The sequence below is a fragment of the Corapipo altera genome, unplaced genomic scaffold (assembly GCF_003945725.1).
Source record: "Corapipo altera isolate COAL_440 unplaced genomic scaffold, ASM394572v1 61411, whole genome shotgun sequence".
Taxonomy (NCBI): Eukaryota; Metazoa; Chordata; class Aves; order Passeriformes; family Pipridae; genus Corapipo; species Corapipo altera.
The window spans coordinates 6,796,698-6,814,432 of NW_020884875.1; the positions used below are offsets into that span (position 1 = coordinate 6,796,698).

Consider the following 17,735-nt stretch of genomic DNA (forward strand, 5'->3'; position numbering starts at 1 on the left):
TGGATGAGGGTGTCTGTGCATATGTTGGCATGAAAAGCATTCTCCTCCTCCGAGAGACTGTTATGCCAAGCCAAATTTCAGTTCTTTGTTTTGTGATTAATCCAGAAGATGGAGTAATATTTTAGCAAGTATTGTACTGGCAAAGTTCCTTGTGCACACTTAACTTCCAGTAAGAAATTAATAAACCCAGAAATTACTTGCTAATAGATTTGTGAAAAATTGATCTCCTAACTAAGGATTCAGCAGAACAATGATTACTGACAAAGGAGAAATGAGACACCAGACCACCTGCAAGAGGAGAAATAGCAAATAGCTACGTAGGTATCAGATTGCTGCAAAACTAGACAGTTAAAAATAAATTAAGAAATGCAGAAACACACCAGTATAGTCTTGGCTGATATGTTACCATATTTTCCCAGTTTGGAATTTCATGCCACTGATTTTTTTACACATAAAATTTCTGTGTTGAGATTCCTTTCTTGCTTCCATTTAGCTAAAGCAACACAGCCACTGGAAAGGAGAACTCAGAAACACTGACAAATTGGTCTCAGGGCATAAAACGCATACAAAGCCAAGAACTCTTAACTCTTAAAATTGCATGGGATCTGAATTTGATGATCTGATGAAAAAATATTATGATGTGAAACATCTATGAATAAGACCTTCAGGTGAAATGTTAATGTGTCAAAGAGATCAAAGATACAAGTGGTATGGATGTCCACCTCATCTGATTTTTACCTGACTGCATAGTGTGGGATGGAGGAAGAGATTCTGCTTAGGGCTTTCCATCACTAAACTTGGGAAAAAGTGTAGCAAAGTTAAAAAACTGCCTGGGTGTATATTTAAAATGTGATGTGGTGTCACAATACTAATATTAATATTTTCATTAGCTCATAACAAAGAACTCTAAATGAGAATATTGGAAAACAGTCTAAGTAAATACTGAGGAATATTCTGAAGAAGAAGCAATATAAGTATTTGAAGAGTGCAAATGGTACAAAGCTGTTCATGATCTTACTTAATTGTCATCAGACCTAAGTGTTTTGAGGGTAAATTTTCAAGAGAAGAACATTTGTTGAGTAGCTAAATGCAGTGAACACTACCAAATACACTAAAATTGTTTTGGAGATTAAGCTTTCATTTAGCAAGTGTTTAATTTGAAACTATGTAAACAAGTTGGATAATGACATTGAGTCAAATATAACGGGAGGCTGTGGGAAGCATTTATTTTCCTTTCTGTACATTTGGGGATTTCTATACAGTAGCTAACTCGTGTAAAGCCACAGAATGAGTTAGATATGAATCCCTTGTGAACCAAATCCCTGTGATTTCAAAAGGCAAACAACATCACAGAATCACAGAACCACAGAATCAGCTAAATTGGAAAAGACCTCTGATATCGTCATATCCAGCTTATGAACTAACATCACCTTGTCAACTAGACCATGGGACTAAGTGCCACATCCAGTCTTTTCTTAAACACCTTCAGGGACAGCGACTCCACCACTTCCCTGGGCAGCCCATTCCAATGCCCAATCACGCTTTCTGTGAAGAAATTCTTTCTAATGTCCAATCTAAACCTTCCCTGGCACAATGTAAGACTGTGTCCTCTTGTTTCCTGGGAGAAGAGACCGACCTACACCTGGCTATGACCTCCTTTCAGGTAGTTGTATAAAGCAATAAGGTCACCCCTGAGCCTCCTCTTCTCCAGGCTGAACAACCCCAGCTCCCTCAGCCTCTCCTCATAGTACTTGTGCTCCAGACCCTTCACCAGCCTCGTTGCTCTTCTTTGGACCCACTCCAGCACCTCAGTATCCTTCCTGAACTGAGGGGCCTGGAACTCGATACAGCACTTGATGCAGGGCCTCACCAGTGCCAGATAAAGGGGAAGAATTACTTCCCTTGTCCTGTTGGCCACTATTCCTGATCCTGAAGGCCAGGATGCCATTGGTCTTCTTGGCCACCTGGGCACGCTGCTGACCCATGTTCAGCCTGCTGTTAATCAGTACCCCCAGGTCCCTCTCTGCCTGGCTGCTCTCCAGCCACTCTGTCCCCAGCCTGTAGCACTGCATGGGGTTGTTGCCAAAGTGCAGGACCTGGCACTTGGCCTTGTTGAACCCCATACTGTTGGATTTGGCCCATCTATCCAGCTTATCCAGGTCCCTCTGCAGAGCCCTCCTACCCTCCAGCAGATCAAAACTCCCCCCAGCTTGGTGTCATCTGCAAATTTGCTAAGGGTAGACTCAATCCCCTCATCCAGATCATCAGTAAAGATATTAAACAGGACTGGGCCCAACACCGATCCCTGGGATACACTACCAATTGGATGCAGCCCCGTTCACCACCACTCTCTGGGCCCAGCCATCCAGCCAGTTCTTAACCCAGCAGAGAGTGCATCTGTCCAAGCCATGGGCTGCCAGCTTTTCCAGGAGAATGCTGTGGGAATATATGTTCATGAACATGAACAATGTGAATTCTATAAAATTATTCTGCAGTGCTGATTAGAAGTAAAAAAAAAGAGATTCTGAATCCATTTCAAAAGGTGCTGTTCAGTAGCAAAGACATGCTGACCTCATGGAAATTAGTGGAAAAACTATTGACTTTTATTGGTCTGAAATTAATTCACCTGCCTATCTGAAGTAATTCTTGAACTAGTTTTAGCAGGGAGAATGCCGAAACGGAACCCAGTACACTGTTGAAAGCTCAACTAAACAATATTCATTACAAAGAAGTAGCCAACAAAATGAGAAGCCAAGAGACAGGAAAGAGAAGGGAAATAAGCCCTCAAGATAACCCCCTCACTCACTCAGAGGTTATATATGAGGTTGTCTTACCAACCCTGGAATGCTTAAAATTACCCATAGCAGCATCCCCATAGCGTTGGCAGACTCACAAAATGGCATTCTGTCCCTGCAGAGGTAACATTGTCCTCCATGTGAAGTGTGAGTTCTGCTCCCAGCAAGAGCTATCTGCTTTTATACAATTAACATATGATGCCTACCTGGGCAGGTGTGGCCAGCACCACCCAGCTAGAGGCCTTTGTTATGTAAGTGGTACCCTTTCTGCACATGCTTGTGTACATTGGAATTTCCCTGCTCCTGCGTGTTGCACATTGGGGGTCTTTTCTAAATGAGTCTGGGGGCTTACTTCATCCTCCTCCTCTTCACTTTGACCTTCAAATGCCCCTGTAGGGCCGTCGGCCAACAGTCAGGCCCCAATGAATTTCAGTTTATACAAGATGCTCCCTTCAAGGATGAAGATCTTGTTTATCAGTGCTTGTTTCTCATAACTAGACAGAAAAAGAACAGACTCTCACAGGTGGCTGGGCCAAATACAGACCAAAAGTAACAGCATCTAATTAAGCACAAATACACTAGTTCACAAGCAGAATGCCATCTGCTTTTTAACACACTTTGTTAAGGGCGTAATCTCTGCAATACAAGCAAACCAAGGGAACTGCGACATCTGAAAAGTCAAGGGACCAATTACACTAAAGGCATCTCCAATTACACTAAAGGCATCTGCACAATCATTGGCACTGATGATTAAGATTCTGACAAATCTTGTTCAAAAAGTATTTCTGGAAGAGCCTCTGACAAAAGAGAAAACTAGTAGCACGAGGAAGCAGTGCAAACTTTTAAAGTTCCAGATAACTTAGTCTAAATAGTGAAAAGTCATTACTTCATTTAAATATGCGATGCTAGCCATCGCAACAGGACAGTCAGGTTGCAAATTGAGAGCATCTGGATATTATGTTTAACTGCACAGTCTGAAGCTGAGGAAAGACTTAGCTTATGCTAGCTTGTGCAAACCAGTCATAGAATGGTTTGAGTAGGAAGAGACCTTTAAAGGTCATACAGTCCAACTCCACTGCAATAAGTGGAGCCATCTTCCACTAGATCAGGTTGCTGAGAGGCCCATTGAACCTGACCTTGGGTGTTTCCAGGGATGAGACATCTGTCACTGTTCTGGGTAGCAAAGTGTTTCATCATTAGATAGCCAAGCCAATATAGTTTAGCCTGTATAAACTAAGCATTCACTCAGCTTATAGAGGTAGGATTCCTCGGGTAGAAATGTGCAAGCAAAGAAAAAAAAAGTTGTGTCTGAAAATCATAGTTGCACAGCAATTGAACATCATTTTCAGGATTCTAGGAAGAAGAAATTGGAGGAGGTCATTATTGAAGGATAATGAGATTAAAATACTCCTGGATTTTTTCCTCCATTAATCTCAATTGCTGGAGGAGAAATCTTCAATAGAGGACATTTTGCAATGGCGTAAATAATATCTGTTAATACAAGCCAAGAGCTTACTTTAGCTGCTTATTATTTTCTTGTTCACTGGTTCAACCTATTTCCTTCTGTCATTTACCAGAGAGTCCACTAAAGAAGATAGAGCAGTAGAGGTTGAATTGCAACCATCCAAGGCTCAGTACAGATAAATATATTTGCTGGACATAATTACATGTGAGAAGTCAATTCTGATTGCTTGGGGTAAATTATAGGTGGATGTAGTCATGATCTTCCTTGGTAGTTTGCTGACAGTTAAGGTAATGCAGATTCAGACAAAATCACATAGTGTTCAAGAATGACAACATTAAGCTACATTCTCATTTCCTGCTGGGTAAGGACATTTAAAGAAGCAGCATACATGATCCACTATTGTCAAATTCCAATCTTTTTTTTTTCTGTACATGGGGAGACCTATGCTGTTGATACTGTTTCTCCAGAGAAAGTCAATGAGAAAGGACTTGCCAGCTTTTCCAGCATCCATTTGAAAGTAAACACAAATGTTTTCTATTAGTAAATGGAGGAAGAGACAGTAGAGGAAATGGAGTAATGAATCTGAGAGCTACCTAAAAGAGCTATATCCTTATATTAGCTAGCTCAGATGTGACATCAGCCCTTATCAGGATTCTAGGAAAGAGCTGGCAGGAAGGGAATGTGTAGGATAAAGACTGTATTTTAAAGTATTTAAAAAAATTTTTTTTTGGCAATCCCTTCATGAGGCTTAAATAATCTTCAATCTCTCTTTTCCGAAACAAGTAGGTTTTATATAAAAAAATATACTGAAACCACTCACACATTTATCACAGCATAATGGCTTGACTGACTCAAAATAAACACCCATTTCCTGAGTCATCTATAATTATAACCTTAGTCAAAGTAATTCCAAAAGATTGGAAACATATATTTTATTGGTGTTCATAGTAATTAAACATTGGCTTGCCTTAAACTGAAGTCAGTTTAAATTATACATAGTTAATGGTACAGTCTTTCTTATACCAAGGATACCAGCCAAAATAAAAAAAAGAGAGAAATATCCTATGATAACTACACATCTATTTAGAAAGATTAAGAAAAAAAAATTGCTGACTTGATGCTAATAATAATCAAAATTTTACTAATTTATACTAATAAATAAGTATAAGCACTTATTTATTACCTTAAAACACAGACTTTTTCCATGCTTGTTTCTTGTGTATGCAAGAGAAGATTTTTGATGCTCTTAATAGTTTGATCTTTGTCTTCAAGCAGTTGATATTGCAATGGATATACAATATGCCTATATAATTATCACTATCACATAGGAAAATTATCAATGTACAGTTAAATGTTATTAATCGCCTTTTTTACTTCTGATTCTAGCATGGATGCTACAACCTAATACAGCTTAATACAGTACAGTTACTAGTATTGTATAATAAAGAGCAGCCAACTCTCAACTTCTGTTACTTAAACTGATAACTGCAATACTCAGTTATGCAATATGAATGTAAAGTAAAACCTCTATTGTGTCTGTTCAAAATAATGTATGTGTGATTTAAGTGCAATTCTGGTTAGCACAGAGAAAAGTCTCCCAGATTAAGTATGCCTTTAGAGCTTAATTCTCTCCCTACTCAGTGCTTTTACCAAGAAGTTGATTATTAGGGAGAGATGACCTAGAGAAAATCATGAGGAAAGCTGAGAGACCACAGCTGGAGTTTAACATCATATAGGTCAAAGCTGCTGGAGGACAGTATTCACTCATTCTTCCTTTGCTGCAACAGTAAATATCTTCTATTACTAAATGCACTCAACAAGGTTGTCTACACTGCCCAGGGCCTGACACGTTGCTGTAGACTACATATTAAAACCCTATAGTGCAGAGCTAGGGACTAGGGAAAAGCAGAAGTAATTTTGCAGGAGCAAAAGAAGCACATGCTATATAACTAGATTTGTTTTCTTATGAGAAGGTATTGTAAAGTAGATGGCACTAGTGTCAGTATTTGGATTTGAATCCGAGATGGTTTTGCTTATGATGTGTGGCACTTAAAAAACTATGTTTGTTCTCAGAATCAGCTGGTCTTTTTTTTTTTTCCAGAAAACATTAAAAATTCTTCTAAAGAAGGATCCTGGGGTCATGAAGAGTTTGTAAGAACTCCTCTCTTCTGGGAGTATGTGCAAAGTGCTCACCAGTCTCTGGGCAGTAATGTTTATTTCCTTTGCGTTATCCCACCATCTCCCACTGGGATGCAGAAAGGCAAACACAATCAACTTCTGCATGAAGTCATTACAGAAAATCCATTTCCCCTGATTGTCCACTTTTACATGAATTTCCAGTGCCTCAGTTGCTGAAGTGTTGAAATATGTGTTTCTAATTCTCTTGTTCATTGAGAGCCTGAGCACTGCACTAGTGTACTTTTGTGAAATGTGGAGGCAGCTCAGGTAGGCTTCTTGAAATTCTTCCCTATGACAACCCTCTCTTTTGGTAAATGCTGTTGTTGCAAATCAAATAGAATATATTGCAGCTTTCCACTGAAGAATAAGAGCAGGCTGTGATAAACTTGTTTTTGTCCTTATTTGTAAGTAACTCTCTTTTGCTGGATCATATCAAACACCATTTTCAAAGAACATAGTCTAATTAATTTCCTCAAGATATTTATTTTCTTCCAACTTCTGGTTTTTTTCCTTCCCAACACCCCCAAAACCAGCATCAACTAAGATAACAATATATCTTACTTTATGGAAAAGAAAATGGAGACAGAGGGAATTCCTTAAAGCCACACGATGAACCAGTGGTAGAGGCAGAATCCAAACCTACTTTCAAAAAAATTTCTGACCACATTCGTTGTTCCAGAACATGCAGTTTAGCATTTTGATTGCACTTGTGAGAACTAAACATGTATGCAGATTAGACTTCAATTAGGTACCCTAATAATGAGGAACAGGGAAGCTGACTGTGCTGAGAGCTTCTCTGCAGCGTGGCACTCTAAATGATCCTTCCCTGAGGATTGCCTGTTACTCCACCTTGACAGAGGCTTCTACTGCAGAGGAACAGATAACGAAATTACTTGTGTAAGCACTCATCATCAACCATGGTCAGAAATTGGCCTGTTCCATGCAATGTCTTAAACTGACGCAATGTTTTCTGCAGTGAATGTCTATCTGTGGACTCTCTTGTCAGCTGCCAGAATTTTGCTTGGTACCTTACACAGAAATCATGATGACAGAACTGGGTTCATTTGCAAAACATTAATCCAACATATCCCATCTTTATATACCTGCCTTTATGCTCTCACTTTCTACATAATTTTCAGGCTCTAAAGCACTTGGGACAGCCTGTGCAAAGCGACTGATTAATTCCATTCCTGATTAATTCCTCCGCACCCTCAGTCCTGTACGCCAAATGAGCATATCCATGGGATTGCCAGCCAAAATGAGCTAAACCATGACACTATGGATAAACTTGCCCTTAGGTTCAGATAGTCACATTCAGTTATTATTTTGGTGAGATGTATAATTTTGCAATGAGCAAAAGCAAAAGAAGGAATCAGACATTCAAAATAGGAACATACCAAACAGATTAAGAGGCAGTTGCAGATAGTACAGATAGGATGCGATGATTTCTCTGGAACAATGAAAATGCTTTCCTTTAACGGAAAATAATGGTGACCAAATGCTAGAGGCTACTGCCAGCTGCCTAGCGTATTAATGTACTGCATGTATAACAAGGAAGACAGGGATCTGTGGAAGTACTTAACTTGTAAATAAGGAATAAAATGGAGGTAGACAATATGTCATTAATCATGTATGGAAACTGCCAACCACTCAACATCCTTACTCTGGTGAACAAATTACTAACTGCTTTTAAAGACTCCAAATATGTTTATGAAGTTGATCTGACATTTAAAGCTGAGTTGGGGCTCCTTTCTTGATTTTGATTTTCAGTCTAAATTCTCAGACCTGAGAGAAGGTGGATGCCTCTAAATGAAAGCTAATGAGATCTACAGCATCTCACAGAATTACAACCTCACATCTGACCTCCAGAGGCTTATGTTTCATATCCCTGAAAAATAGGGCTGCTGTCTGAGTAGGCCTAGTGATTGGTGTTTGAAGTACTTATGCAGAATAGAAAATCAAGCAATGATTCTTATTCTTCCTGAGTCATGCATAGCTAAGGGACCCAAAAATAGCTACTAGGTTGTTTCCTGCCACAACAGCCTCTTCTAACACAGCTGCAGAATATTCATGGGAAGTACTTGATAAAATCACCACGATAACATTAGCAGCAACTGTGTTTCTATCTCAAAAAGATTCTCAGATGAAAAAAAGCAAGCAAAATTAAATTATATTAGAGCTAGATGTGAATATATTCATTTCCTCCATTTTTACATTTCTGGCTGAAAACTATACAATCTGACTATATGCAGTTCTTTTAACTAAATGTTTCTTCTTTTCCCTTTTTTTTTTTACTTCAGTCTACAGTTACAATAGCAGAAACTTTGAAAATAAAATCTAGTGAACTGTAGAAGAATTAGTGAAATGTAGCAATATCTGTTTCTGTAATTTCCATTAATTATTGGAAGCTTTATGCTAACATCATACTGAGGGAAGACAGACAAGTCAGATGCAAAATGAATGAACACAGCACTCCTAGAAGTCTCACTAATTGTGTGTATATCTGATAAAATAGATAAAATTCTTGCTTTAACCAACCAGACTGTCATCAAGAGTAGAAAAAAAAAATCAGACCCCTTGGTCTGAGAGCCTAAACTCCATTGTTTATGGCTTCTGCCATTCTGCAGAACTTTAAGCAGATTACTTAATTACACAGCATTTGCCGCTATGATATTTTAACAACTATTTTGGCAGTGCACAAATGATTTGACAGAGGAATGGTGTGAAAATTCCTACCAGAGCAGTAGTCCCAGAACCCCTCTTTCTTGATCATCTGATTGATCTGAATTGTTGTCAGCACTGAGCTGTCATGTGGTGTGTCAGAAACCTGACAAAATTCTATTTTGTTGGTCATGTTTAAAAATTTTCATGCTTGATAGAAATTAATGCATGCTCTTTTCTGCCATCAGAGCTTCCTTTTGTCTAGGACAGATCTTATGATTAGTGGTATAGAAACGCATGGACAATAAAAGAACCATTTTTTTGGCATACAGAAAGCTAAGGATGATGACATTTCACCATGAACAAAAGGCCTGTTGCAAAAGCATTACACAAGCAGTGCATTTGATATGTAATGAAAGGGCATTTTTTAATTTGACAATGCATGCACTACTAGTAAATATCTCTACAGATGTATGCACAGTTCCAAGACAACATTTTAATTCCATGAGCTCTATAATTCTTATAACCTGCCCACTGTGATGAATATACACCACTTTGAAATCCTCTTGAATGGTTTGCAGGCTCTGAGTGTAAAGCTCTTGTTCAGAAAACAGCTGAGCAGACATTTGAAAAATTTGGGAGTTACAGCTCGTAGCAAAACCTGTGCCAGAAGACATAGTACTGCCACTTTCAGCTCCAGCTGGCATTTTCTCCCTTACCTGAACAGGTTGCTGGACATGCAGATGCATAGTGGTGTGAGTGCTCAGATCAGGTGGTGATGCATCAAGAGTAAGAGGTTTTTGTTCTTCAGCCCCAGGACACATAGTATAAGGAGATGCCTTCAAAGGGAGGTGTGTGAAATGCCTGTTTGATCTCCACAGACTTGTGTGACCTTACTGCAGACAGGAGTATTGAGCTATGCAATAGAAAATGAAAATCACAGCACAAGTTTTCCCTTTTCTATATGCCAGTGAAACCATTGTAGACTATGAGGATGCAGGAAATATGATGGTGTATCTGGTGCTGTGACTCAGTAGCCATGGCAACAACAGATTACCTCAGTGCTCATTTCCATCAATGGCAAGTGATGCAGTGATTTATGCTGGTCTCTCATCCTCAAAATGAAAAGCGGTATTTCTGTTTTATGTTACAATTCTAGCGGTAGCAAAGTTAAACAGGGAAGAAACCAATGAATCCAAGAAATCTGGAATAATGAACTGCCCAGAGGCTTTTGGTCTTTGAACAGCAAAGGTATTTACTGACAATGCTGGGAGCAAGCCAGCTATTGCTGGAAAAACTTGCTCAAAGGCTTCACACAAAATCAGCAGTTTTTATACAATTTTCGTATATGATTAAGTGCATATTCAAGTGATTACAACATCTATCTATACATATTAATAACAGGTGGAGTATAGGTGGAGCTCAGGCAGGGCTTGGGGCAGTGCTTCTCTTGGCCCTCAATTTTGGGGGTAGTTCCGTTCTTCCTCCCTGGGTCTAGGGGCTTAACCTCATCTTCCTCAGCTTGACCCCTCTTCTTCTCTGTTGTTCTCGACCTGCTCACTGAAGCTGGGAAAAAGCCTTGGCTCCCAGCCTGTTTCTTCTATTCAAATATCTACCTTATCCTACTGCATCTTAATTTACTACCTCTAGGCCTATTACATGTTCTTTTACCATTCTCTTAAGTTTTGGTCCAGTAAGTAGAACAGAACAAGCACAGATATTAGTAGCTTGTTAGCAGGCCCAGATTTCTTAGTTAACTCTTCTGGGCCTGACCTCCTGTTTCACCAACAGTATCTGAGAATCAGAAGAAAAAAACCAACATCACTGACAGGAACCGTTTGCTTGTCTTTCATTGTAATGCAGACCAGTCAAGTCTCATGTGATGAGCATCAGACCTGTTCTTTTAGCAACTCATTCCATACTGTGGCATCTCAAGTTCATGCATCAGCAGCATGCTGTCATGTGGCCTGATATGTGAGTGTTGTCTGCTGGGATTTTAAGGATTTGCAGAATCTGTCTAGGTCACAAACCCAAGTATCTATACAGCAGTGAAGCATCTTCATCTGTTGCAACTACAACTTCCATGGTATACCCCATGACAAGATTCTCTGTACTCTATGTCTTCTAGCCTAAAAAGAAGTCCCCACAGATGTTTCTCAATGGGTGTGTGTCTGAGATCTGTGCTTGAGACAGATCTTGTCTTGTTTCAGTGCCACATCTGCTATCAACAGAATTCCTAGCTTAATTTTAGAACAGTATTTTGTTAATTTATGCTTGCCTTCTTGATGAAATAATATTTAAAACTGGAAAGAAGCTTTCCTGAGATCTTTAATCACCATTTTCTTGCTTCCTACATTTCCTGTTTACCTAGTCAAAAGATCTCATACTTTTTTTTTTAAAAAAAGAAAAATATAACGAAGGCATATCTCAATATTTACATTTTAAAATCATAATCTGGATTTGACAACATGGTAGACTGAGTCAAGGTAAATGGCCTTTATTCTTCATGAAAGACTTGTGACTCTCTTTTTTTTTTATGACCTCTGCATCCAAAGTCCAATTTCAAGATAAGTCAAATGGCATGCAGGAATAAAAGAAATATTGTTTTCTAAAATGTCAGCAGGAAAAAGAAAGCTATATGACATTGAGGAAGAGAACATGAGAGAAAGCATTGTCAAGGGGTATAGATATTTCAAAATGGCTGGATTTTTTTTTTTTTGTATCTAGCAAGCACGTTTATTTTCTTAAATTAAAAATAGTATGGATTTGTAAGTTAATCTAAGAATTACAAGAAAGGAACTCTGATCATTATTTAACTGTTTTTGTCTTATTATTCTCCATATTAACTCAGGTTTCTTCTACTTCTGAATCTTACTTACTTGTTAATTTAATATAGCATGGCCTACACTTTGAAAGTTTTGAAAGCACAGAAAATATTTGCTCCTGATACATGCACTGAACTTGTGAAGTAAAAGTTACATAGCATTTGCATTATCTTTACTTATGCAAACTTCCAGTGCAAACCTGAGAAACAGCCTTGTTAACATCTCCATCATTCCAGAATTCATGCATACAAAACAACTCTCTTGGTCACAAACCAACTGTCTCCTGGTAGCTTTATTAATACAAGTTTTCTTATATTTCATATGCAGCTCTGAAAGTTATTGCTGTGTACTGCAGAATTAGTGAATTAGTTTTGGGCAAAAAACAAGCTGTGTTACAAAGATTGAAAAGTGTCCTAAAATCAGACTGTTCTACATCTGTATAAGACAGATTGACTGTACTATCTCACAGGCAGCATGTTCATTCTAGGTTAGCTTTTCTGATGACTTACATTATTTGAATGACTATTTGCCACCACCTAAGAAGAATACGTATTTCTTTTATTTTCTTTTGTTTGAATTAGTAAATAGTAACTAACTTGTTCTGTGAATCGAATGATCCAGCATTTGGTATGAAAAAGAAAAAAAATCAGTCCTGTGAGTGTTAGCAAATTAAAAAGAGGTAGTATAATCAATACAGCTAAAAATCAGATGTTCATGACTACTTCTGTGGTGTTCCTACTAATCTTGGTTAAAAAAATTAGATATTATACTAAACTGGGTCCCTTGTATGTTAAAATTTGGTGAAAATAGCTAGCTCATACTAATTATGTTTAAAAGGGAGCTTCAAGTACACCATGCTCCAAAAATGTTAACATATTGTGACTCAGTGACTAGTAATCAACGGAAACTCCTGCCCGATGGAAACAGTGCTCTGTGGACAGGATTATCACCACAGCACGACACTGGACTAAGATACTTGAGGTACAAAAGGTTACTTGTGTCTAGGACCATACTATTTAATTCCAATTAATTTCTTTCCGATGCCCTCTTCAAAAGCCTCTGAAGAAGACAGAAAGAAAAGGACAAAGTTGCTGCCAGACAACAAATGGTAGACAAAAACTGAGTAATAAAAAAAACACCCCAGTATCATCTCTTCAATTAACACACAAAGACAAATAACAGGGCCAGGCTGGATGGAGCCCAGAGCACACTGGTCTAGTTACTGGCATCCCTGCCCATGGCAGGGGTGTTGAAACTAGGTGATATCTAAGGGCCCTTCCAACACAAACCACTCTATGATTCTATGAAATTTCAGTGTTAATTGTGCGTTCTTATGACTTCACAAATTAAAGAAAGAAACAGAAAAGTATTGTTTATGCTGTTTAACATTTTCAGTATAAAAAAAAATCCCATGCTTTACAGAAAGACATAAGACAACATAAAAGCAACATAGCTTTATGTTCTATTGATAGTTCCCTGTATGGAGATTTTAGGTGAGAGATTGCTTCAAAACTTCAATGCTAAGATAAATGCCAATATAATTATAAAATCTTCATCTTGGGATAAATTTGGGAACCTGGTATCTTTTAAGTCTTGTAATTTCTAATGTACCTGCAGTAAACCTACTGTAAAATTTTAATAGAATAATAAATCCATAGTATCCATTTTCTAAATTCTATAATCAAAAAGTTCTCAGAATACTTGAATCTACTATTTCAAATATCTATTCATCTAAGATTTAAAATGACATTCCAAAATATGAAATGTTTTATGGAAAGCTATAGTTTAATATATATTTAGGATTGTTATATATTTATAATACTTTCTAGAAACAAAACCCCATAAAACAAAGCTTTCATAGGAGAAGCTCTCTGTTTTTCCCTAACTGATTGATAACACATATAACATGCCATGTTTTCAGAGGGAAATGGGTTGTTACTCATAATTTTTTGGTAGGTATTCACCTAAAATCAATAGTAAGGATAAATTGCATGCATTAGAAAATAAATCAACTCTTAGCTGTTCATACATGCATGCACAAATACAGATAGCCTCAAATGCTGAGCAAATTCATGATGTTTACATGCCCACAATGTAAAGAGCAGAAAGAGCAACATTTCATGTTTCATGCAGGAAAGAGGAGTGAGCTGCAAAAAAATGCACAATGTCTTTGAAAAATACTCCACTTATTTCCTATTTTCATATTATAGTGGGATAGGTATAAATAGCTGCAAATGAAATTAAAAACTTGCAGAGCTAGAATGGAATTCCTTCTGGCATCCATATTCATGTCTCTATTAGGCCCACATCACAGCTCCTGTGGGTGATTCATTTTATGCAATATCATGTATGTAGAAGTGGGTAAACCACAGGGCAAACTGCTGTTCCCGTGCTGCCTCAGCTACTGTCCCTGCCCTTTCCTCTGCCTGAGATGTGACCAGCTTTCAAACCTTGGGCAGCCATCTCCAGAGAGAGTCACCCGTGGCTCATCTTTACCCTTTCATTAGAGCAGAACATGCCAATCTTTAATCTGGCTGCAACACCCTTTACCCTCTATGGACCTGTACATTTGGGCCTGAGATAAGTATAGGTTTTGCATTAGAGGATGGGGTTACACTAGGAGTGTCAAGAAGAGATTTAAAGCATCCTCTTGGACAATACAAATCACCACTTCATAATGACCTTGCTATAGACATCAAAACCGACTATTATCACCCAGAAGCAATGTCCCCATGTCCACGGGGTACTACTGCCATAGCACAGCAGCACGGCCCGGCCCTGCCTGCTCCTGTTTGTTCACGACCGCAGAAAATCCAAGCGAGGCAACAGACAGCAAGACATCGGGGTGCGATGAGGAGTACGAGCAGGGTCTGTCACTGTGCCCAGCGAGGACACTGACCAGCCTAAGGGCGCTCGGCCTCGCACGTCCCCAGTGCCGGTGGCGGGTCATAAGGCGCGGCCGGGGGAACGGGACCAGTCCGAGTGCGGGAGCCGGGATAAAGGGCCGGCAGCGGCCCCGCGGCGCGGGCACTGCCAGCTCTCCCCTCCCCCGCCCGCAGAGGGCGCTGTGCAGCGCCGCGCCCGGGCCCGGCTGTGCCCGCCCCACTCCACAGAGCGCCTCCAGCAGCCCCCGAGTGCCTCCGCCAGCGCTGCCCCGGGGGCAGCAGCCGGGCCGGAAAGGCAGCGGGACCGGCTCCACCACCAGCTCCTTCTACGCTCTCCGCCGTAGCACGGACACAGCGCGACGCCCGTTCCCCAGCCGCGGTCCAGCTCGCAAAGAGCCACGCGCGCCCCGCCGCCCCGCCCGCCCCTTGGCCGAGCGCTGAGCACCCCGGGAGCTGTAGTCCCGCCTCCCGCTCCGGCAGTGGCGGAGCCGGGCAGGGGGACTACGACTCCCGGGGGCGCAAAGGAGGGAGGGCGGGGCGGGCCGGGGGCGCAGCGGGGACAGCTCCGGTGCTGATCGCGATGCGGGTTTGCCGGCAGAGCCCAGACGGGCGGCGGCGGCTGTCGGCGTGCGGGTGCGAGAGGCGGCGGGCGGGCGGCGGGGCCGCGCCCGGTGATGAGGCACGAGGCGCCCATGCAGGTCGGTGCCCGGGCCGGAGCCGAGCGAGGGGAGCGGCGGGACGGGACGGGCGCCTCTTCTGCCGGGGGGAGAGGACGAGGACACCCCTGGCGTGCAGGGGGCCCGCAGTCTGTGCGAGGGGCCGTGTCCCCATGAGGGGTCTGCCCGCCGCGGCGCAGGGGGGCGGTGGGTCTCCGGGCGGCACAGCCCTGCCGTGGCCACCACCCCGCCGCCCTGGCCGCGGGCGGATTTCGAGGCACATTGGGGCACATTGGGCTCGCAGCTGTCCTGGGAGTGACTGGGTGTCAGTTGCTGGGTGTATCGGGGCCCCACTGGGATGTGCAGGAAGTTGTCACGATCCCTCCATCTGTTTATTCGAGGAGCAGTTAGTTATCCATCTGCAGAGGTGGCTCTTGGCTAGAGCAGGGGGTAGCAAAGAGGTGGCCCCTTTTCAGCAGTTTTTTAATGTATGGAAAGATAAAATGCCCCACAGCACTGGAGTAGAAGGTGCTGTACAGATACAAGTTACATCACGCAGAGTTTTTAGCAGTTTCTAGGTTGTTTACTCAAAACAGTTTATGCTGGTGAACTGTACTTCAGTTATGAATTAGGACCTAGTTTGTAATCATATGCAGAAGCTCTGGAGCCCCTAGACTATACATGACTGTTTTTAAGTAGAAAAGTGGATTGGTAACCATCACTTTGCAATCAAGTACAAAGAGCACTTTTGCAGTCTGCTGTGATTTAGGTGATGAACTGCAGCCCTGTTAGCTAATGTTTTCATGCTGAATATCTACTCTGACAGTAATAAAATTTCAGTCTAAAGGGAAGATCTGCATCCTTTTGCATGCTACACGCATATGTCAGAACTGTTTATGTGGTATTTTCCATTTATTCACACATGTTTATTGAGCTACTGAAGTCATGTGTACTATGTATTGGTTTTGGAGAGCATTTCATTGAATGGAAATTTTGCTAGTAAAGGGTGACAACTGTAGATTGGTCTCTACTGTATCTGACATTTTTGACAGGTTGTTGAATTCACTGAAGTTCTTATGTAGTTGTGGAAACAAAATGGTGGTGCAACACTAAAACAGAATCTATGGAAAGGAGAGTCCAGATATAAAAAAAAAATAAAATAAAAATTGTACTTGACAATCAGAGAATGGCTTCTTGGTTTTTTCACAGATTGTCAGAAAAAGTGAAATTGTTGAGTAAAAGTCAGTAGAAAACACAGCCTCAGTATAAAAAGAGACAGCAGAATGCTATAAACCCCCCTGTAAATTCTGTTTTTTCAAGACTGCTGACATGGTAAATCAGTGTCTATTTTTAAGTATATTTCATCCAAAATTATAATCATGTGCATCTGGATTTTTCCAGAATGTGATAATGCAGTCTGGCAGACAGAGTTTGCTTTTCAGTTGTGATTTTGAGGGTTTTATTTTCTTTCTACTACTTACTCTATTCCCAGCATACTCAAATATTATTCCCATAAAAGATTCCAGTAAGACAATTTTCTTTTGTGGATTCTTCTTCTTAAGAATGTTGTTTTCCAGCATTAGGCTAATATGGTTGAACCTTTTTCAAATGTGGTTTAGACTGGCTGAACTAATTGTTTGATTTATCTCTTTTAGCTATGGGATTTCCTATTGCATGCAACAAATGTAGTTGCTTCTTTGCACACAACAACTTTATGGAACAGTCTGTTACAGAGTTATCGTCTCTGAATTGTAGAGCAAAAGAAAAAGTGATCAAGTATATGTCTTTTGATCATGACAAAAACAACTTGGAGGAGAGTGTAAGCATTTTTTTCCATTTTCACCAAGCAATAATTTAAAAGAAATCTAAAATGTTAAAATATTTTAGCAGGATAAAAAAAAAAAAAAAAAAACACAAACAGAATGAGCACTTCCTATATTTGTGAATTCTTTCTTTCAGTTGCAAGCTCATGCCATTTCTCTGAAGACAGGAAGGGCCAACAATTACCACAAAGACAGTCCTTCCAGGAAAGAGTGGCCTGGTGTGAAAGTTTTCTGTTGTCATCTGCTGCATGTAACTGGATCTGGGTCACAGTTTGTGACTACTTTTCATTTTTCTAGCCATGTTTTAAGAACAGATATCAGTCTTAGTAGTGCTTATGGCTGTGGAGAAGTCTTAAGTTCAGAAGTCAAAAGTAATGAGTTCTCTTTTCTGTGAAAGATTGAATTCTGTATGGTTTCTGCTTATTCTTCCAAGAGTTGGTCTGAATT

The 17,735-nt window shown here is 40.4% G+C and overlaps 1 protein-coding gene across 2 annotated transcripts in view; it reads left to right on the plus strand.

The window, feature by feature from the left end:
• The first annotated feature begins 15,379 nt into the window (after nt 1-15,379).
• RAB3C (RAB3C, member RAS oncogene family) overlaps nt 15,380-17,735 on the plus strand; it is a 123,669-nt gene continuing 121,313 nt past the window's right edge. Inside the window, exon 1 of one of the 2 annotated variants that reach the window (XM_027634917.1) lies at nt 15,380-15,507. In XM_027634917.1, the coding sequence (XP_027490718.1) occupies nt 15,484-15,507 (24 nt within the window). In that variant the 5' untranslated portion in view covers nt 15,380-15,483. The remainder of the gene's footprint in view (nt 15,508-17,735) is intronic. The other variant, XM_027634918.1, reaches the window with a different exon arrangement.